Here is a 20062-nt window from a genome sequence, read left to right on the forward strand (position 1 = left end):
CGGGTTCCGCAACCTGCCAGGGGATCGGTGATCATCTCCAGCACTAATCTCCACTGCAGGAGACCCTCGCGGCTGGTGTTTTCCTCCGACTTGACTTGCTGTCTAATCCGGCACATGTGTGATGTCTGAGAACCCCGTTGTATTCCAGACACTGGGCAAGTTGCCCCCGCCCCCGGCGTCCAGCTCGTTAATCTAAAGGGATGCTGGAGCCCGGGCGGCGCCGGACCGGGAGGGGGCCACGGCGGGCCGAGTTGCGCGCGGGCCGCGGAGCTCAGTTGTACTGCTGTTCTCTCCGCAGGGACAGCGACTCCCTGCTGGCAGCGGCGCGCCCCCGGGCTGTGAATGCGACTCGCTCATCGTCCGCGCTCCCCGCCCGCCCGCCCGCCGGGACGTGGTAGGGGATGCATAGCTCCTCTGCGATGGCAGTTGGCGCGCTCTCCAGTTCCCTCTTGGTCACCTGCTGCCTGATGGTGGCTCTGTGCAGTCCGAGCATCCCGCTGGAGAAGCTGGCCCAAGCTCCGGAGCAACCCGGTCAGGAGAAGCGCGAGCACGCGTCTCGGGACAGCCCCGGGAGGGTGAGCGATCTCGGGCGCGCCTCGAGGGACGAGGGCAGCAGTGCCCGAGACTGGAAGAGCAAGGGCAGCCGCGCGCTCTCGGGCCGGGAGGCGTGGAGCAAGCAGAAGCAGGCCTGGGCTGTCCAGAGCGGGAGCGTCAAGGCCGCGGACTGGCAAGTCCGGCCTCGAGGGGATACCCCACAGGGGGAGCCCCCGGCCGCCGCCCAGGAAGCGATCAGCCTGGAACTCGTGCCCACACCGGAGCTGCCTGAGGAATACGCCTATCCTGACTACCGCGGAAAGGGCTGTGTGGACGAGAGTGGCTTCGTGTATGCGATCGGGGAGAAGTTCGCCCCAGGTCCCTCAGCCTGCCCGTGTCTGTGTACGGAGGAGGGGCCCCTTTGCGCACAGCCAGAGTGCCCGCGGCTTCACCCACGCTGCATCCACGTTGACACCAGCCAGTGCTGTCCGCAGTGCAAGGAGAGGAAGAACTACTGCGAGTTCCGGGGCAAGACCTACCAGACTTTGGAAGAGTTCGTGGTAAGAGGCAAGCGCCTGCTGGCGACCTGGCACCTTCCGGGAAGAGGGCAGGAGGGCTTTGGTTCTGTGGTATAACCCCACCCCCTCTCTCTTTGAAGAGAAAGCTCTCCCTGATTCTCTGAGGTGGAGGGCAGTTTGGGTAGCCATTTAGCATGCCCTCTCTTCAGTGCAGAAGTAGTCTTTGTTATACCAGTGTGGGCAGTCTGTACTGGTTGATCAGGCAGGTATTTTGCAGTAAAAAAGGTTACTTTGGAATGAAGCCTTGACACTAATCAAACAGTTCCGGGTTATTGGCTACACTTTCAACATGAATTCATTGCTCCTAATTTAGAAGTGAAGTGCTCAACTTGTTTTCAAACACGAAGTAAATTACTCTGCCACTTGGGACATAGTCTTTAGTTAATGGCTAATTAAAGAAGACCATTTATATGCATAAACCATTCACCCAGATCTGGAATAGACTAACCAATAAGTGTTCTAAGTATCAAAAGAAAATATTTTTTTTGTCTATTAGTTGTCAAAAGATGGTAGAAAGCAATATTGACAAGCCCAGTTTGTGGCTAAAAGTGTTTTAATACAATGCATTTAATTGCTCTTGGTCTTCTGTATCAGGTTCCAGGCAAAGGTTCTCACACAATGTGACTTACTGTGGCTACACATCCGCATAGGAAATAGATTATCTTTCTCTGTTTTATAAAGAAGAACTTGAGGCACAGAATACGTTTAAAAATGTTCCGAAGGCAGGGCAGCTAACAGCCAATTGTGCCAAGCTAAGAAATCCTACTCTATGGTGTATGTTTTCACCCTTACATACCATTTGAACTATAGCCAGGTGCTAATGGAACCTTAGGTTTGTGTGAAGTTTCTGCCCTGTTTGCATGTGTTGAGCATGGTTCTGGGTGCATTGTCTGCCTCTGGGTTATGAACCTTAGGAATGTACTCATGTCTGCATTTGTCAATACCCTAAGATAGCCCTGACCGTTGGTTTCACATTCCAAAAACATTGTTTCCTCCTGCCAACAGAGAGTATCCTAAAGCAGATGTTGGAAGATAGGAAGGAAGCCTTTGGAATCCCCTGTAAATTTGTGGATTCCTGAACTCCATGTGTGAAACGTGGATTAATGAGTGGACTGGATGCCAGCGTGTGGAGCATAGGAAAGTGTTCAGCCAGGAGAAACTGATCTTCAGATAATCTGCAAACTGTGTAACTGGCTTTGTGTTTCAGTTAGGACACATGGACTTCCATTTGGGTTTTCCTGCTGGTCAAACATATGACTACAACAAGGCATGCAATGCCCCATGGGTGTGGATATCTTGTTGTTCTCTTTAAGAAGAGGAACCTACTATCCCCAAGGCTAATGAACAGGGAATAGCTTCAGAAATACCAGTTTTTGGTTTCAGCACCTTGGAGAAGGGCAACTTTGATGAAAATTTTACAGGACCCAAACTCAAGAGATCTAGAGTCAAGATTAATATCCTCAGTATAACACCAGTGTGCTGAAGATGCTGCCAAATAGCTCTCTTCAGGTGTTTTGGATTCCCAGCACAATTCTCTTGAGTGGTTTGGGTTCATAAGATAATCAGAATCTTATAAAGTCAAAGACAAACAGTTGCTTTTAAATTAATAGCATTTGTTGCTTGTTCTGTTTATGGAGTTCCCCAGCACTTTAGAACAGCTTTGTGAGGTAAGCTAAGGAATTGTTTTACTATGAAGTAAAGAGCTGTAAAACTTCCCAGAGGAGCCATCCCTGCACCTGAAATCACAAAGACAGAACTCAAACTTCTGTTTTCATAATTCATTGCCAAATTCTCTTGCTTTATTCCTGCCTGAAAAAAAAAAAAAAACTGGTATTGTATAGAAGGAAATATGTTTTCAGATTCTGGGAAAATGGAATGATAGTGACAAAGCAAACAAGAAAGATTAGACTTTTACTTCTTCCTTCTTCAAATGGCTTTCATATTCCTCCTCTCTTGATTTCTCTCTTGTGTATATGTGCATGTGTGTGTCAATGTATACTGTATTTTTCAGTTTCCACCTTGTTTTTGAGACAAGGTCTTTCACAAAAACTGAAGCTCACTGATTTGGCTAGGGCTGGCCATATCTAGAGATCCTCTGGCTTCATCCTCCCCTCCTATCCAAAGTATCTGGCTTTAATGTGGCTGCCAGGACTCTAAACTCTGGTCCTCACACTTGCAAAGCAAACTGGCTGAGGTATCTCCAGCATGACTTTTTATTTTTAACTTTCAGGCAGTCTTTATAACATGCTAGGATGTCCCATGTTTGGATGTCACATAGCTGTCACTAACTTTAACTATGTGCTTTTTATTATAATTTATAGTTTACAGAAAGGTTTTACTCTAAGACAGTCTTGCTCCTTGCTGATGGTATCAAGTAAACTTTTAGTCATTACTCTCATTTGGGATGGCCCATAGATTCCCTTCATTTGTGACTGTGGCTTTTGTTTCTCAACATTGTACAAGAACCCATCACTTGAATGAGAGGTTCTACAAAGGATCAGTAGGGTACAGAGGCAGCTTCAAGTCCTTGGAGGTCTTGGATGACAGTGGATAAATATTTACTTTGGAGATTTTCCCATACTAACATATATCAGTCAGAGAGGGGGATGAGGGAGAATATCAGTCCATCAATCTATTATATGACATACTAGACTAATATTCAGAACTTTTTCTTAGCACAGAAGGGAGTGAGCTGGAACTAGTTAGGAGAAAGGGGACTTTCTTTCCTGAGGACATGCATATCCCTGCAACAGGCTGGTCCCTGCTTCCTGAGAGAGGAAACTGCTGGCCCTGTATGGTGTGGAAGGCAGATGAAACTCAGGGGCTTCCAGCTGCCAGCACTTGCCTGTGATATGTGGGGCATTTGGCTCCTGTAACAGATCAGCATCAACTTAGTTCTATGCTTTCTTGTCCTTGCACACGTTTCCCAATCCCTTCACTGCAGACTCTCATCCCTGCTTTTTGTCTCCTTTCTGGATACTTTAACCTTTCTCAAATCTACTATTTGTTGCTACACATCAGTAGAAGACCTTACTTTTCAACAACAACAACAACAAAAAAAAAGATGCTCATTGTGACAAAGATGGTAGCCTCACTCCTTTGGTGGCTGTAATGCCATTTATATTCCAGGACAGGAGGTCAGGTTACTAGCATAATATTTTCCATTGCCTCTTGATCGTATAACAATTGTCTTGTTCTTCAGCTTATGACAACAGTGGGCAGCCAAAACAAAACAAGTTCTTTTTTAAAAAATTATATTCTCTCTGTATTTACATTTGAAATGCTATCCCTTTCCTCCACCCAACTTCAATCTGGACTCACCTTCCATGTGTCTCCACAAAGGTACTCTGTCTCCTGATCACTTCAGTGCCTTGGCACTCCTCTACATTGGGAAAACACGCATTCACTAGACCAAAGGTCTCTTCTCACATTGATGACAGACACTGCTCTCTTCTGCTACATATGCAGCTGGAGCCATGGATCTCTCCACGTGTGCTCAATGGTTAATGTTTTACTTCATGGGAGTTGTGGAGGGTTTGGTTGGTTGATAATGTTATTCTTCCTATGAGGTTTCAATCTCTTTCAGACCTTTCAGTCCTTTCATTAGCACCTTTATCGGAGTCCCTATGTTCAGTCCAAGGATAAGCTGCTAGCATCCTCAACTTGTATCTGTTTGACTCTGGTAGAGCCCCTGAGGAGACATCCCTCTCTGGTTCCTTCCAATAAGTACTTCTTGACATCAGCAATAGTGCTTGGGTTTGGTGGCTACATATGCGGTGGATTTCAAGGGGAGACAGTGTCTGAATAATATTTTCTTCAATCCTTGCTCCTCTATTTGACTTTGTTTTTCCTCCCATGAGTGTTTTGTTCTCATGCTAAGAAGGACTGAGCATCCACATTTTGGCCTTCCTTTTTCATGAGCTTCATAACGTCTATGAATTCTTCCTTGTGTATTCAAGCATTCTGGGGCTAGTAACTGATTAACAGTGAGTACATACTATGATTGTTCTTTTGTGACTGGATTACCTCACACAGAATGATAGTTTCTAATTTTATCCATTTGCCCTAGAAATGACATAAAGTCATTGTTTCTAATAGCTGAGTAGTACTCCATTGTGTAAATATACCACAATTTCTGTATCCATTCCTCTCTTGAAAGACATTTGGGTTCTTTCCAGCTTCTGGCTATTATAAATAAGGCTGTTATGAACATGGTGGAGCATGGATCTTTGTTATATGTTGGAGTGCCTTTGGGGCATATGCCCAGGAGTGAAATAGCTGGGTTTTCAGGTAGGACTATGTCCAGTTTTCTGAGGAACTGCCAGACTGATTTCCAGAGTGGTTGCAGCAGCTTATAACCCCACCAACAGTGGAGGAGTGTTCCTCTCTCCACATTCTCACCAGCATCTGCTGTCACCTGAGTTTTTGATCTTAGCCATTCTGACTGGTGTGAGGTGAAATCTCTGGGTTGTTATGATTTGCATTTCCCTGATGACTAAGGATGTTGAGCATTTCTTTAGGTGGTTCTCGCCATTTCATATTCCTCAGGTGAGAATTCTTTGTTTAGCTCTGTACCACATTTAGAAAATTGTTTGATTTTCTGGAGTCTAATTTCATGAGTTTCTTGAATATATTGGATAGTAGCCCTCTATCACATATAGGATTTTGTCTTCTTGACAGTGTCCTTAGTCTTGCAAAAACTTTGAAATTTCATTAGGTCCCATTTGTCGATTCTTGATCATAGAGTCTAAGCCATTAGTGTTCTGTGCAGAAAAATTTCCTTTGTGCCTATGTGTTCTAAGCTCTTCTCCACTTTTTGTTCTCTTAGTTTCAGTGTACCTGTTTTTTTTATTTGTTTTGTTTTGTTTTGTTTTGTTTGTGGAGGTCTTTGATCCACTTGCACTTGAACTTTGTACAAGAGGAAAAGAATAAATTTATTTGCATTCTTCTGCATGCACCATTTGTTAAAGAGGCTGTCCTTTTTTCATGGAATGTTTTTAGCTGCTTTGTCAAAGATCAAGTGACCATAGGTGTGTGAGTTCATTTCTGGGTTTTCAATTCTGTTCCATTGATGTACCTGCCAAACTCTGTACCAATACCATGCAGTTTTTATCACAATTGATTTGTAACAAAGCTTGAGGTCAGGGGTGTTGATTTGCCTGGAAGTTCTTTCATTGTTGACAATAGATTTTGCTATACTAGGGTTTTGTTTATTTGTTTGTTTTGTTATTCCAGATGAATTTGCAAATTTTTCTTTCTAACTCTATGAAGAATTGAGTTAGAATTTTGATGGAGATTGCATTGAATCTGTAGATTGCTTTTGGCAAGGTGGCCATTTTTACAATGTTGATCCTTGCTTTGTGCTTTCTAGGAATATTAGTTGGCTAGGGTTTCCATATCAAGTACCAAATTTAAAAGATGGGTGTCCTAAGACATAGAAATGTTTTACCTCATGATCCTAGAGGCTAGAAATGGGAGATTAAGGTACATGTAGGCTTGTTTGTGTCTAGGATGCTTTCCTTTGCTTATAAAGGGCTGTCTTCTATTTTTATTTGCTCTTTCTTCAGATATTTGTATTCAGAAATTCTTTTTCCTTTTTCTTTTTCTTTCTTCTTTTGTAGTGATTTTTGCTTTTAGGGTTGAATTAGCCTTCCACATAGCAAACAAACACACTAAGGTAAATCCCTCAACCCTAAATTTCTTGCCAGAATAACCAGTACTGTTGGGTTGCACTCCAATGACCTCATTTTAACTCAGGTTTTCCTCTCAAAGGTCAGACCTTCAAATGCAGTCAAATTATTAGATATTGAAGTTGTGATTTGACCATGTAAGTCAGAATGCAGCTCACTCTGTAGCACAGGGTCAATGACCAGAGTTCACATTGTGGCAATGGGACCTAGGAACAAACAAGACATGTGGAGAGGGGCATGTCTATATGGCCAAAGGAAGAAAATCTTTATAAACAAGGCACAAGGAAAGATGATGATAATTCCAGGCCCACTGAATATCAGCTTGGCCCATATAATTGTGTCAGTTTCACTCTGAATGCCACCTTTTGAGGTTTTCTGTTGCTTCTATTGCTGAAAGGTGGCATCTTCTACTCTGTTGAGTTTTAAACCTGTCCCCCACGATGCTTATCATTTAGTGAAGAAACAGACTAAATTTGAAGTTCATCAACAAAACATAAGTTTATTTTAATCTACCCAACAAGTTGTTCACACTGTGGGAATTATGGTCCTGAAGGATTCATGAAGATATAAATGGAAGTCTATAACTACGTTCAGTATTTTATTCACGCCAATGAAGCTCATGGGGCTCAGTGATGTAAGACTGTATTAGATAGCTAACACGCCATGTTTCTTTGCTTCTGGTTAGAGAGTATTGGCTCAAAGTATTCAGCACTTTCAGCAGAGTAATGAGAAGCTCCACTGGTGATCACTGTCTTTAAAGAAGGAAATGTGAATTATTAGTAGGCATCAAGTGTCTGTTGGAGTTCAGAACAGAAGAGAAGCAAATAACTATGGGATTGCTACAGGAAAAGTGAATGGGAACTACTGAGTTTAAAGTAACCTCCTCTCTCTCCCTCCCACCCTCATTTGCTTTCCTTCCCTCTCTTTCGCTCCCTCCCTCCCTCTCTCCCTCCCCCCATCTCTGAAGGATTCGGTGTCCAGCTTGCCATTAACTGTACCACATATATCTCTATACTTTCATTGGTGAGAAGATTAATTTCACATGAAACATAGAACCAAAACTACTGTCTAAATAGATATCTGATACAATTTTGGATCAATGCCAGTAAAACAGACTCAATTACGTTTTTAGTCTAATGGTGTTTATATTCTTTTGACTGATATTGCTTAGCCAAAAACAATGCTATTAGTAACTACTCTCACTGAGCAAGTATCATTTTGTGTGTAGCAGTAAAATTGGCAATTAGATACAACTACTTGTACAGAAAGAACAGACTCAACAATCTGATGACATTTTTGCCTAATACATAACTGAATGCATTTAGCTATATATAGTATGTATAATGCTTTAAACCCAAAATACAATAAAACTTTCTGTGTCTTTTAAATTATAAACTATTCAATTGTAATTAAATAAAAACACTTATTCCTAGGTAATCCATAAGAGCAAGGGACAATGACTCAAACAGTCACAGAACATTAGGTCTCAAGAGGTAGCCAGGACCTTATCGAAGTCCATACACACCTGGGTCACAATAGTCAAATCCAGCTGGAGTTTTCGCAATAGTTAGCTTATCTCTATGGCATTTGTTTGTCTAGTGCCAATATAAAACAAGTGAAAGGTTCATGTGAATATGCAGCTGTCTAGTTCCTGTGGCAACAGGATGACTCTTAGACAGCAGCTGTGGAGGGATAGCCTTAGGAAGTCATTTGCTTCCACACATGGCTCCCTCTCAACTTAGCAGTTGCTGTTTCTATAGAGATTAGTCCTAATGTTTCCTCTTATTATGTCCTAATGTTTCCCCTTAGAAACTGGGTACCTTATTCAATGCCATGTAGCAGCTTATACTCTGGAGGAGTTTTAGGATCCTCACACTGTTTGCTGTCATGTCCCACTTTCTTCAACTGTAGGCACAGACTTCTTGGCATGTGGCTAGTGTGAGTTTTGGTCGGCCGCATGTCGCTCTCTGGAACACTTTCAGGCCTGCCTCTTTTTCTGGCACAGAGCAATAGGCAATAACCTGAACATCTCTTACCATCAGAAAAAAATGAGGTTACTGAGAACAGTTTTCATGTATGAAGCTCTGAACAGATGTAAGGAAAATCCTGCTCTCCACACTTGTGCAAATGCTCAGATGAGTTCTCCTGGAAAGACTTGAGAAGTGGCTATGCCATGGTGTGGTTTAGATCTCCCTGAGTCTCCATCTAAAGATACCCTAATTGTCAAGTACTGATTGGTAGAGCTGTGATTTAAGAATTTTCATTTAGATTAAAATCTCCATATTGATATAACACCCATCCTGCCATTTACATCCTCCAGATATTTTAATTGACAGGCCATGTACTGGGTTAAATCATGGAGACTCTGTGAGAAGCAATTGAGACCCTCTAGCTCACAAGCAGGGCCACTATGGTATGGGATACGTAGCAGGTCTTGGTGGGAAGATCTAAGTGGGACAGCCACTCTTCCTTGCCATGGCTCAGTATTAGTAATAATAAACTTAATTCTTGGTTGTGGCTTATTTTTAAATGAGAGGAACCTCCAGGACAGTTGTCCTGAGGGAAAGAAAAGGCTGTTAAATGAAAGCATTATCAGCTAATAGAAGGAGACTTTCTACTCAGGATGCTCTGCTCGGTAGCCATCCTTCCTAGTACTTTTCTGACCATGTAGCTGGAAGTCCTTCTTGCTGCTCATGTGTTCCTAGGCTGATATCCTGCCAGCTGGATCTCTCGTCTCATTCTATTTCTGTCAGGCATTGGGGTGCAGCCAGGACATGGCCTGGCTTTTGAATCTGCAGAAAAAGATGATGTCAGGCGTCTGTCTGTGCCTTGTGAGTTCTCTCGGAAGCCCTAGGACAGTGAAAAAGCATAAAGACTAAGAATTAAAATGCTTTGTAGATACATGCATTTCCAGCTATGACAGAATTTCTGCTTTAAACACAAGGAGACCATTGCTTTCCTGGCAATATGGAAGATGGGCAAATTCTACCCTTTTACAAAATATAAAAAATTATGGATATGATATAAAACATATCCATGTTTGTCAGTATTCGATTAAAGAAAGAAAATCGATTAATGAAATCATAGGGGTTTGATTCACAATTTTGAAAGCTATAATCCATTTTAATTGACCTTAATATTTTGGTCAGTGTTGAGCAGCTGTGCATATCATTTTAGGAGCACATCACACATCTTAGAGTAGAATTGGTCAGATCAGGAGCCAGGATCAAAAAGAAAGGGAGGGGTAGGCCAAGGTTCCTCAGTACCCTTCAAGAGCATTCTCTCAAAGGCTATGATTGATATGTAGATCTACTGATCTGAGGTCCCACTACCTCCCAATAGTAACATTTCAGAACTGAGTCTTTAATGTATAGGTTAAGAGGGGACATAAATGTCCAAATATAAGAACATCTTTTAAAAAGCAAAACTGAGATGGTAAGACAGTAAAAGACATTGATCCCTAGAGGTAGAAATTAAAATCTATACAGCAAAGTCTGACTTGGTATAGGGGAAGCCCCTTCACTCTGATGGGTCAAGTGTCATGGGTCTAGGAATCCACGGAGGAAATTAGATCAGCATTTTATAAATCCAAGGTCTTTAGCACTATTAAGGAGAAAGAGACTTGGGGTTTCTTTGTGTGGTTCCAGTTTCTGCACTCACATCTTCTTACAGGTGTGGAGTCAGTTTGCTCTTCCCACGAAGTGTGAAAAACACAGATTTTCTGCTTTCCTCAAGTTAACTGCTTTAGAGGAGACCAAAAGTATCTAACTTAAGCAAACATACACTAACGAAATGCACCTTCCACCTACGCTTCTAGAACCACCACAAAGAGCATTCTGAGTGACGTGAGTCATCCCCAAATAAACCTGAATTAGTTAGAAGAATCAGACTCATTAGCAAGAGTTGGTCAAGAGCAAGGCTGTGAAACTCAATCTGGAATGAGAAACAAGTGCAATTAATATGAATCAAGAAATGGATGCTGAAATAAGGCATCTGGGTAAGAGACATAAATATGTTCCAGCTACTTACCAGGCTTAGAATCTTAAAGAATCAAATACAACCTATATTAAGGAAGTGATGCCAAAAGAGGAGTTCGTGTCCCATAGTCACAAGTAGGTTTGTGATTGTTAATTGTCCTTTGCAAATTGACTAGATTTGGGATCCTTTAGGAGGTACACTTCCGTGACATGTGAGTTAAGGGCTTCCAGTAAGAGGGAAAGCCTGACTGTGGGCTGAACTTTCTAATAGAGTGTATTACCAGTTGAAAGAAAGGGGATGGGTTCAAATTTAATAGCAGAGTCATTGCTTCCCAACTCCTGACTAAAGATGCATTGTGACCCTCCCCCATTTCACATACCAACACCTTGACTTACCCACCATGATATACTCTGTATATCAGTAACAAGAAATGTAGCTAATACAAGATTAGACACTAATAAAGGGTTAATTTAGAGGGTTGACAAATAAGTATGGAGAAGCAGACATGTGGATGGAATAAAGGAATGAGATGTTCCACTTCGGAAAAAGAGACCCTAAGGTCTACTGGTTCTTCCTAGACTATAGGAGGAACCAGGAGACAGTTCCAGGACTTTATGGTTAAGAAAGACACCAATTTTATGATTCAGAAAATATAAGTAAGGATATAAGGAAGGATAAAGAAAGCATATTTACTTCTGTCATTTTGAAACTAGTGAAAACAAGGACATAAGGAAGATGTTCAGCACCATGAACAGCCAGAGAAGATATTGTATGCAGAGTCGCAGAGGGCAAGCTGACCTGGAGATCAATGACTTTGCAACAAAGACAGAACAAAAATGGAAAAAAGCCAGTGTATCCAGTACTGTCACCCAGGAAGTAACCTAATAATCTAATTTGAAGCAATAATAAACTAGGCAAAAATGGCTAATGTCTGTAGCCTTGAGTTGTCAGACTTCAGAGTGTGAAGGGAGTTTCAGGCATCATTAGTAGAACCTATATCCATAGCTGGAAACCTATTGTGCAAAACATCTGGACAACCCCTTCCCATGGTGCATGGTGATAGATAAGTGGATTCTACACATTGCCTGCCTCCCTGGCTGGAGGAAGAAGAGCCAGATGGAGCAGATATACCTATACCTGAGCTGGTTTTCTTGCCCTAGAGTTTGAATTGGCAAATTTAAATAGGAAAACCCTTTAAGTCCATCTTTTGAGTGATCTCAAGTGGGCCAATCTCAGCTTTGGATCAGATCAAGAAATAAGTGGATACACTCAAAGGCACCTCTGCATCCAAAGCTGCCCATCACAGGCACCACCATGTTCCCTTTGACCATGGGCAATTTGTATTGTGCTTTCTGCAATGAAGATCAGATCAATTTACAGTGATATTTTTTCTTAGTTGGTTCTCTGTACTCATCATTGCACTGGGCAAGTTCTGAAATAAATAATGCCTCCAACCATACAGATGTTCCACATGTCCAGCTCGAAAAGTGTCCTCTTATTCTTTCAAATTGTGGGTGCCTTTTACAAAGATCTCTCGGTCTTAGTAGAGGGCTTCCAGTCACATACAATCAAATTACTTTCAAGCAAGTGACTGTTTTTATTAATTGCTTTTGGTGTGTCAAGAGTTATGACAGTCACTTTCGAGACAGACCCTCCTCCCTCAGACAGTAGGAGCTGCCTTTAGTCCCCTTGGGTGTGGTCAGCAGATGGGCAGTGAGGCACAAACCTTCTTGGGTGGCTCATGATATCTCTGAGCACTGTTGGATTTACCTGTTGGTGCCTAGATAGGTCCGGCATATAGAAAGGTCAGTGGTAAGTGAGTTAAAAATAAAAAAAGAATCCTGACAAGGCTGGAAGAAGAGAGGTTAGTTGCCTAAGGGATAAACTGTGCTCGCAAGTCTCAGCTTGAATGGCATCTTGCTTTTGGCAGAGCTTCTGGGCTCCACGGACCTCTTGGAAGTCAAAAAAATAAGACCATCTTGCTTTGAGTAGTAGGGAAAGAAGAGGGCACACTTTAATGGTTAGGTTGGAGGAATATTGGCTCCTCTATGTCTGCTTGCAATAGTGGGTCTCTCTGTGTGTAAGTGAGCCCTTTAGGATCCTCTGCAAAGAGGTTAGGGCCTCAGACATCAGGGCTGCATAACCTGGAGACACTGTGGGTACTTTATTCATATGTGTGTGAGTGGCACAGAAGAGGACTTGCTCTAGGCAAAATTAGAGGACAGTTGAAGAGAGCCAGCAGCTCAGAGAGGGAGTTGGCTCTGAGCTCTAACACTGAGTAATTGACAGCTGATGCACTCAGATGGACTTTAATACAACAGCCTGACTAATGGAGTCCACACTGGTTTCCAGAGCACCACCTTTGAACTGTGGGTGGGAGCCCAGCTGTCATGGCACTGTTCAAAGGCAAATGAACATGTATTTGGATATTCTCATGATTATCTGTTTAAGATGAACATTGTTTGCCATATTACATTAAGAATGCCAAAGAGAGAGAAACATGCCCCCCCCCCCTCTCTCTCTCTCTCTCTCTCTCTCTCTCTCTGTGTGTGTGTGTGTGTGTGTGTGTGTGTGTGTGTGTGTAAGGCATATGTGTACCAGTTTCAGTGCATTAAACATGCCCTCACTTGGCTACAGCGCCCATCTCTGTTCACATTGTTCACTGTGTCATTTTCCTACCTGAATGATCCCTAAACTGAGTTTATGTTCCCTGCAATGATAGGTCTTTCAAAGCCTATTCTTGGGAACACATTTGATTTTATTCTTTATATATTCAGGGAATAATGCACCTCCGCTTTACTCTCCCCAAAATTACGTAAGAGTTTGGATCTTCTGGGTTCTTGTTTGGCTTTGTATGTATGTAGCTTTTGTTTTGTTTGTTCTTTTTTTGGAAAAAGGTCGTTTACTTTTAGTGAAGTTGCAGGAGGAGCTTCTTTCATACAAGTGGGCTTTAAGTAGTTGATCATATAAACATCACATAAAAGCTTAATTTAGTAAATGAGTAAATTAACTATTAGTATTTAAAAGAATCTCCACATCACCCAGGCTCCCCAAGGTACGTCATTGGGGTCTCTGAGTCTCACTGGATATATGCAGCCTCAGTGTGATGGAAAGCAAAACCCTCCTATGTTGGCCATGGTAGATAGCAAAAGCCCTGGACCTTAGAGTCTTAGAGGATTAGGAGCATTTCTAGATTTTGCAGTGCCCAGTTTCTAGCCATGTTTGAAGGAAAGTTGTGGTGATACCTTTGAAAAAACTCACCTGCTCTTGGCAGTGGCCAGAGAGGAGGCAAGGCTAACCAAAGAGGCGTGCTCTTGTGGACGGTATGAGAAGTGCCATGCTTGCTTCTATTCTTACTATGTCTTCACCGGTCTGCACGGACCATGTCTGACTCATCAGCAGAAGGTACTGTCCTGCCTTATACTGTTTCTCTAAGTTACTCAGCTTTGTGCTACCAAATACATGTGGTATGAATGCCATTTTCTACTCTTTCCTGCCCTAGCAGTGTTCTATAGGATCTGTACTAACTAGGGAGAACTCTTCAGACAAGGTTTTTAAAGTCTGTGGAACAGGAAGATCTTACTTCTATGCTATTGGTTGGTGCTGAAGAAGAAAACGGGGCCAGCCCACCTCCTCTCCCAGGCTGCTCTGAATTTGCAGTATGCTCCGTGGGGTTTTGTTTCTTCAAGACTCACAGAAACTGACAGCTTCTGGGGACAGTTCTTAATTAAGTCCCTTTGTGTGCAAATCCATTCCTGACAGAGCATGGAGGACAAGGAATGACAAAAAAGTCATCTTCTCTGAAGAGCACAGGCAGCCAGGCTAAACGCTCTGTGGCTACTGGCTACTGGCTGCTGGCTGCTGGTGGGCTTTGAGGGGAAGAAAGGATGAAGGTCCATTTCACTCCAATAGGAAAGCACCTCCTTCCTATAGAAAGGAGACAGAAGCACCAAGGGAGAGCAGAGCTTGTCTGTGCTAGCCCTGTTGAATGACTGTCCATCAGAAAACAAGGGATGCCTGCCAGCCTTCCTGTGACTCACCTAGGCTATTGCTTCTGGCCAGATTTGAGGGAAAGTGGGTGAATAGTTTAATAAGTCAACAGGGCAGAATGTGGAAGTAGAATAAGAGTGATGACAACGAGGCTGTGGTCAATGGTGTGTGTGTGTGTGTGTGTGTGTGTGTGTGTGTGTGTGTGTGTCTGCAGAGTGAAAGTGATGACAATGAGGCTGTGGTCAATGGTGTGTGTGTGTGTGTGTGTGTGTGTGTGTGTGTGTGTGTGTGTGTGTGTGTTATGTGTGTGTGTGTTCCTGTAGAGTACAAGTGATGACAATGAGGCTGTGGTCAATGGTGTGTGTGTATGTATGCATGTGTCTGTGTGTATGTGCCTATACTCTGATTCCATATCAGTGAAGATGTTTGTCTATAGACCCTGAGTTGGACATTTGACCACCCCCCATGTGCTTTCCTCACCCTGTCAAAGCAAATCTAAAAGGTATCACTTCCACCTGTTGCACCATCTCTCAGTAATACAGCTCTCCCTCAGCAGAAGTTACTGAGACTTCTGCACAAGAAGAATGCTCAGGAACTTGTCATGCCACATACTCAGAGTGTGGACTGGACAGTTTGGAAAGATGGAGTTGCTAGAAAGGACACTTTCGCCACCTGGTGACAAAACTGTGGCAGTGGTTTTGAGCACCAAAGACAGTTCTTGCCTTTAGCAACTCCCTTGGAGTCTGAGCTCCTCAGGATAACTGAACAGTAGGATCTGGGGGAACAAACCAAATTCGCACATGGGAAGATCATTAGCTTTAATTTAGGAACAATCCTTTTAGCCTGTGAACCCTTAAAATCTTAAGATGCTTAAAAATAGTTTGTCTGTATCAGTTTTTGCTTGGGATTTTGTTGGACTGTCTTGGTCTTCGAGTTTCTCTGAAATCCCATTACTGTGGATGATTGCTCAATGATTCTATGGTTTTCTCCATACAGACTGGGTTGGCTTTCATTTACCCCAGACAGGAAGGAGTCCCATAACATCAGGGTACTGGGAAAGGCACCTTATCCTTTCTAGCTTTCTGCCTCTTGCCTTGCTTCTTGTTACAGAATCCAGCCAACTGTCTGAGGTCCTATGTTTTCTTGGGAGCAGCATTTTAGTTTCCATAGCTGTGAATCATTGTCAGCCTCTTTGCAGACCCCCAATGGCATTGGGGCCTTTACTCTTTTTTTGTTTGTTTGTTTGTTTGTTTTGTTTTGTTTTTAATTGAATACTATACTCTCTATAACATTTGAAATGTTATCCCCTTCACCCACCCCATTCCCCTCCCTCTTCCCTCATACAATTATGCTTATTGTGTGTAAGCATATTGTGAATGATGGTTTACGTCCGTCTTTCAGACATGACACTGATACACAAGTCACACGCTCTAGTTTGCACACTCAGTTGGACAGAATTGGGCTTAGACCCAACATCTGGTTGCCAATCTTCCTCTTACAGTAAAAGAGATGATTTGGCTTCTGTCCACATGTGTCAGGCACTGTGTTGCTCCGATTGTACCTTGACTATATACTGGATACCTTCCTTCTCCTGGATTTTCCATATAAAAGCACAGAGCTTCAACAAGAAATGTGACCAGCCTCAGACAACCTCCATTCCCAAATCTCTGTGCAGTCACAATGCAGACACAACTACTGTCCCACCAACACCACCTGGTACCTTTCACTTTCTGTCCTTGCTTATCTTGCTTGCAAAAAAAAAAAAAAAATTAAAACCATTGTCCTGGTGGCCAGAGACCTCCCCACCACCACATTCAGCTTTGAATTTCTTGTTGGAAGTCTTTAAGAGTCTGATGTATGGTTTACTACATAGATTTTTTTTCTCTAGTTTCAGGAGAATGGATACATGAATTTCCTTCACCTGTGGCATGCATCCTGGGACAGTTAACACCAAGGCATGGAAGAGGCTGAGGAAACATATCTATGTGTCAGTGTCATCCTAGAGATCTGAAAGCATTCTTGACTTAATTTGTTTTTATATTTGTTTTGAGATTGGGTCTTGCTACATGGCCCAGGCTAAATTGGAAACCTGCCTCTATCATCTTTAGTCTTTCAAGTACTAACATGAGAGATGTGCTCCTGCTCAGTTTGTAGAGTATCTTTAATTCCTGGGGTAAAGTCTCTCTGATAGCATGCAGAAGAGAAGCAAGGGATGCCCACATCATTCTCCTCACTGTCTGTTCACCCAGTGCAAGTAATGCAGCCCAGAGAAATGCCACCAGAAACTGTTACCAGCTGGTTACTAGTGGGGTGATGTGTTGGCTTGGCTGCTTCTTCATGTGCTGTCATGTTTGTTTATGATCCCCATCTCCTAATCAGATGAAAGGATTCATACAAAACTAAACCTCCTTCACTGTCCTTTCTTAGTCTTTTTTCTCTCTTTACTGCCATAAGAAGATAGTAAGTCAGGCTCATTTTCTCTGTGAGCACACCCCTGTGAATCATGCCTTAAGTTGTATGAGCCTGCAAGGAATACTGCTTATATGCACATGCCATGAGATGCCATATCTGTTATTTTGTAACATGCTCTGTTCCTCATCACAATGCTTCTGAGAACCATATATTTGTTTCACGTATGGTTATTCCTATATTTTTTGCTGTTGTCTCAGATTCTTCATGATTGCTGTGACACAGGGCTTATCAGGTCTCTTACCAACAGTCAACTGTACTCAGTTTTATTTCTTCAACCACTAAGATTCTAGTTTTTAATTTAACTGGAGCAGCAAGGTCATTGTCTTATGCTTGGATGTGTACACAGAAGGAAGACATTTTGCCAGTGGACCCAGGATGTGGCTATACTTTGCCAGTCTGAACAACTACAGACCCTACCTATGGGGAAGATCCTGCATACCTATGAAAGGAGCCACCAAATGTTCTCATCCTGTAAACAAGCTACAGACAGGGAGAGCATGTTTAGAGAGCTCTTTAGAGTCTGCTGCAGAATGTCTGTGGTCTTCCTCCTAAAGAGATGGGATGGAGGTAAAAGCAAAACTTGGAGAATTTCTCTCAGTTCCAACTCTCCCTGGGTCTCTCCTGTTAAGCATGACTCAAACCCCAGTTTCCATTTTCAAACCAGAAAAAGTAAGAATCCTTGTCTGTCCAAACTTGGTGCTGTCCACATTATCACTATGTGAGTGCAAGTCCACAAATATATTTTTATTTGGTTAGAGCCTCCCAGATTCTTAATCAGATGGTATATTCATTTATACATCAGTGAGCTATTCAGACTGTCCTAAGGGGGTTTTTCTTTTGCCATGTCATTGGTTTTGATTGTTTTTTTCCCCCAATTTGTAAAAAATAGTTCACATTTGATTTATAGAATTTCTTGCACATTCTCAGTGGTGGCACTTGTAGTTCCATCCTGTTCATGTTCACTGTAACAACTTCCACTCATTAAGACTTGTGTGTCTTCATTCATTTCATCTCCACAGCAGTCAAATGAACCTAATATTGCTATTTCAGCATCTGACACTTGCCACTGTAACAAACTATCCAAGGCAATCCACTTATAAAGAGAAGCAGGTTGTCTGTGTCCATACCACCCTAAATGCACCCAATCTTATCTGATCTCCAAAGCTAAGCAGGGTTGGGCCTGGTTAGCACTTGTAAGAGAGAAGAGGAGATTATTTCAGCTTATGCTTTGAGAGATTTTAGCCCATAAAACTTTTAAGGCAAGGTGAGACATCACAAATCGCATGAGCAGGGAACAGGGCAATGTTGTTGATTTTAGCTCAGGAAGTAAATGAGAGTGAGGAAGAGGCTGAGGTTGCTTATGTCTCAAATGGCCCAATGGCTCAAGTTCATCACTGCTACAGTGCCACCCTGTAGTTCTGTCTTCAATACTATAGCAATTGTGTGGACTGTTGGTTGGCTGGTTGGTTGGATGGCTGGTTGGTTGGTTTAATTGGTTGGTTAGTTGGTTGGTTGGTTGGTTGGTTGGTTGGTTGGTTGGTTGGTTGGTTGGTTGAATAGTTGGTTGGTTCACCATAATGGTCAATAGGATACACCAAGGATAAAAAACCAGGAGGTTGGCTGCATTGTCTTTTGCCCTGCTAATGCAGGATGTGAACTCAGCAGTGCAGGTACATGGAACTGAATGCATTGTGGTTGGTTAGTGTAGACCCAGGCTCATCTTGTCTTACTGTGAAAGGACCGTGAGAGAAGAATGTCCATTATTCCAGATGCCTCTCTGTGTTTGTATCTCAGCCCTCTCTACCTTTTGACACCTTTCCCGTACGATTATATTCCTCCAGCCTAGTACAGACAGCATTATTGGTTAAGTGGATCTGGACCTCAGATTTCTGTCCTCCTGTCCATATGGCCACCTCTGTTCCACTGACAGCAATTGTCTCTATAGTGCTTAGTTGTATCCAAGTTTATTCTGTACCTAGTCATTCCACCAAAAGAGAAAGCTTTGTCTTTGAAACTCTCAAATATATACAATGTATACAAGTACAATATATACAATATACACAAATACTATACAAATCTATATATAAAACAATCACTTGGCATTTTCTAACCCCAACCCTTCATCTCATTGATATCTCTTTGCATGATTGCCAAAGGTACTTGCTTTAATGTTTAGATGAGCTTTTCAAGGGTTTGTGGACAAATGCCAAGTTACCAATGAGGGTTTCTTTGAAGTGTGAGATTCCATATAGACCTAGCCTCCCTTTTTCGCAGAATGCAACACCCACCTTAGACCTTCCATTCTTTAGGTTTGAACAATAGATTATTAATTATGTCAGTAACAAAGCCTGAGGGCTTGCTTACTTAGTATACATTGTATCTGTTTAAAGAAGACATCTACAGAAGGAGCAGAGGATTAGACTGTAACAAAGGGGGTTACAGAGATTAGACTGTAATGGGGGCTGTTGGCTTCTGGACAGTGTTCAGAATTAGAAGCAATCTTGATCATGCACTTTATATTTATCTCCTTTATATTCCTTTTACATAGTTTCAGACCTCGTTTGAAGTCACCCCTTTAGAAACCAGTGAGATAAAGTAGGTAAAGATGCCTTCCCCTTGAGCCTGGTAAGTTGAGTTCAAGTCTCCAGACCCACTTGGTGGTGGAAGGAAAGAACCAAATCCTCTGAGTTATCCCTCCATGTGAGCATGTGCATGCACACACATACTAATAAAAAATATTTTTTTAATTACCATGTTAGTGGATATCAGACTGTTAGCCACAACTCTTTGTGAATTAAGTATGTAAATGTTGCCAGGTGT

The 20062-nt window shown here is 42.4% G+C and overlaps 1 protein-coding gene across 1 annotated transcript in view; it reads left to right on the forward strand.

Moving 5' to 3' along the window:
- Nucleotides 1-401: 401 nt before the first annotated feature.
- The window catches only part of VWC2 (von Willebrand factor C domain containing 2), a gene marked incomplete at both ends in the record, with an annotated part of 145747 nt that continues 126086 nt past the window's right edge, over nucleotides 402-20062 (forward strand). The window contains one exon of the mRNA XM_080934219.1: nucleotides 402-1094. Within this exon, the coding sequence (XP_080790345.1) occupies nucleotides 402-1094 (693 nt within the window). The remainder of the gene's footprint in view (nucleotides 1095-20062) is intronic.

The sequence above is a fragment of the Micromys minutus genome (genome assembly GCF_963924665.1).
Source record: "Micromys minutus genome assembly, chromosome: 1".
NCBI classification, from domain to species: domain Eukaryota; kingdom Metazoa; phylum Chordata; class Mammalia; order Rodentia; family Muridae; genus Micromys; species Micromys minutus.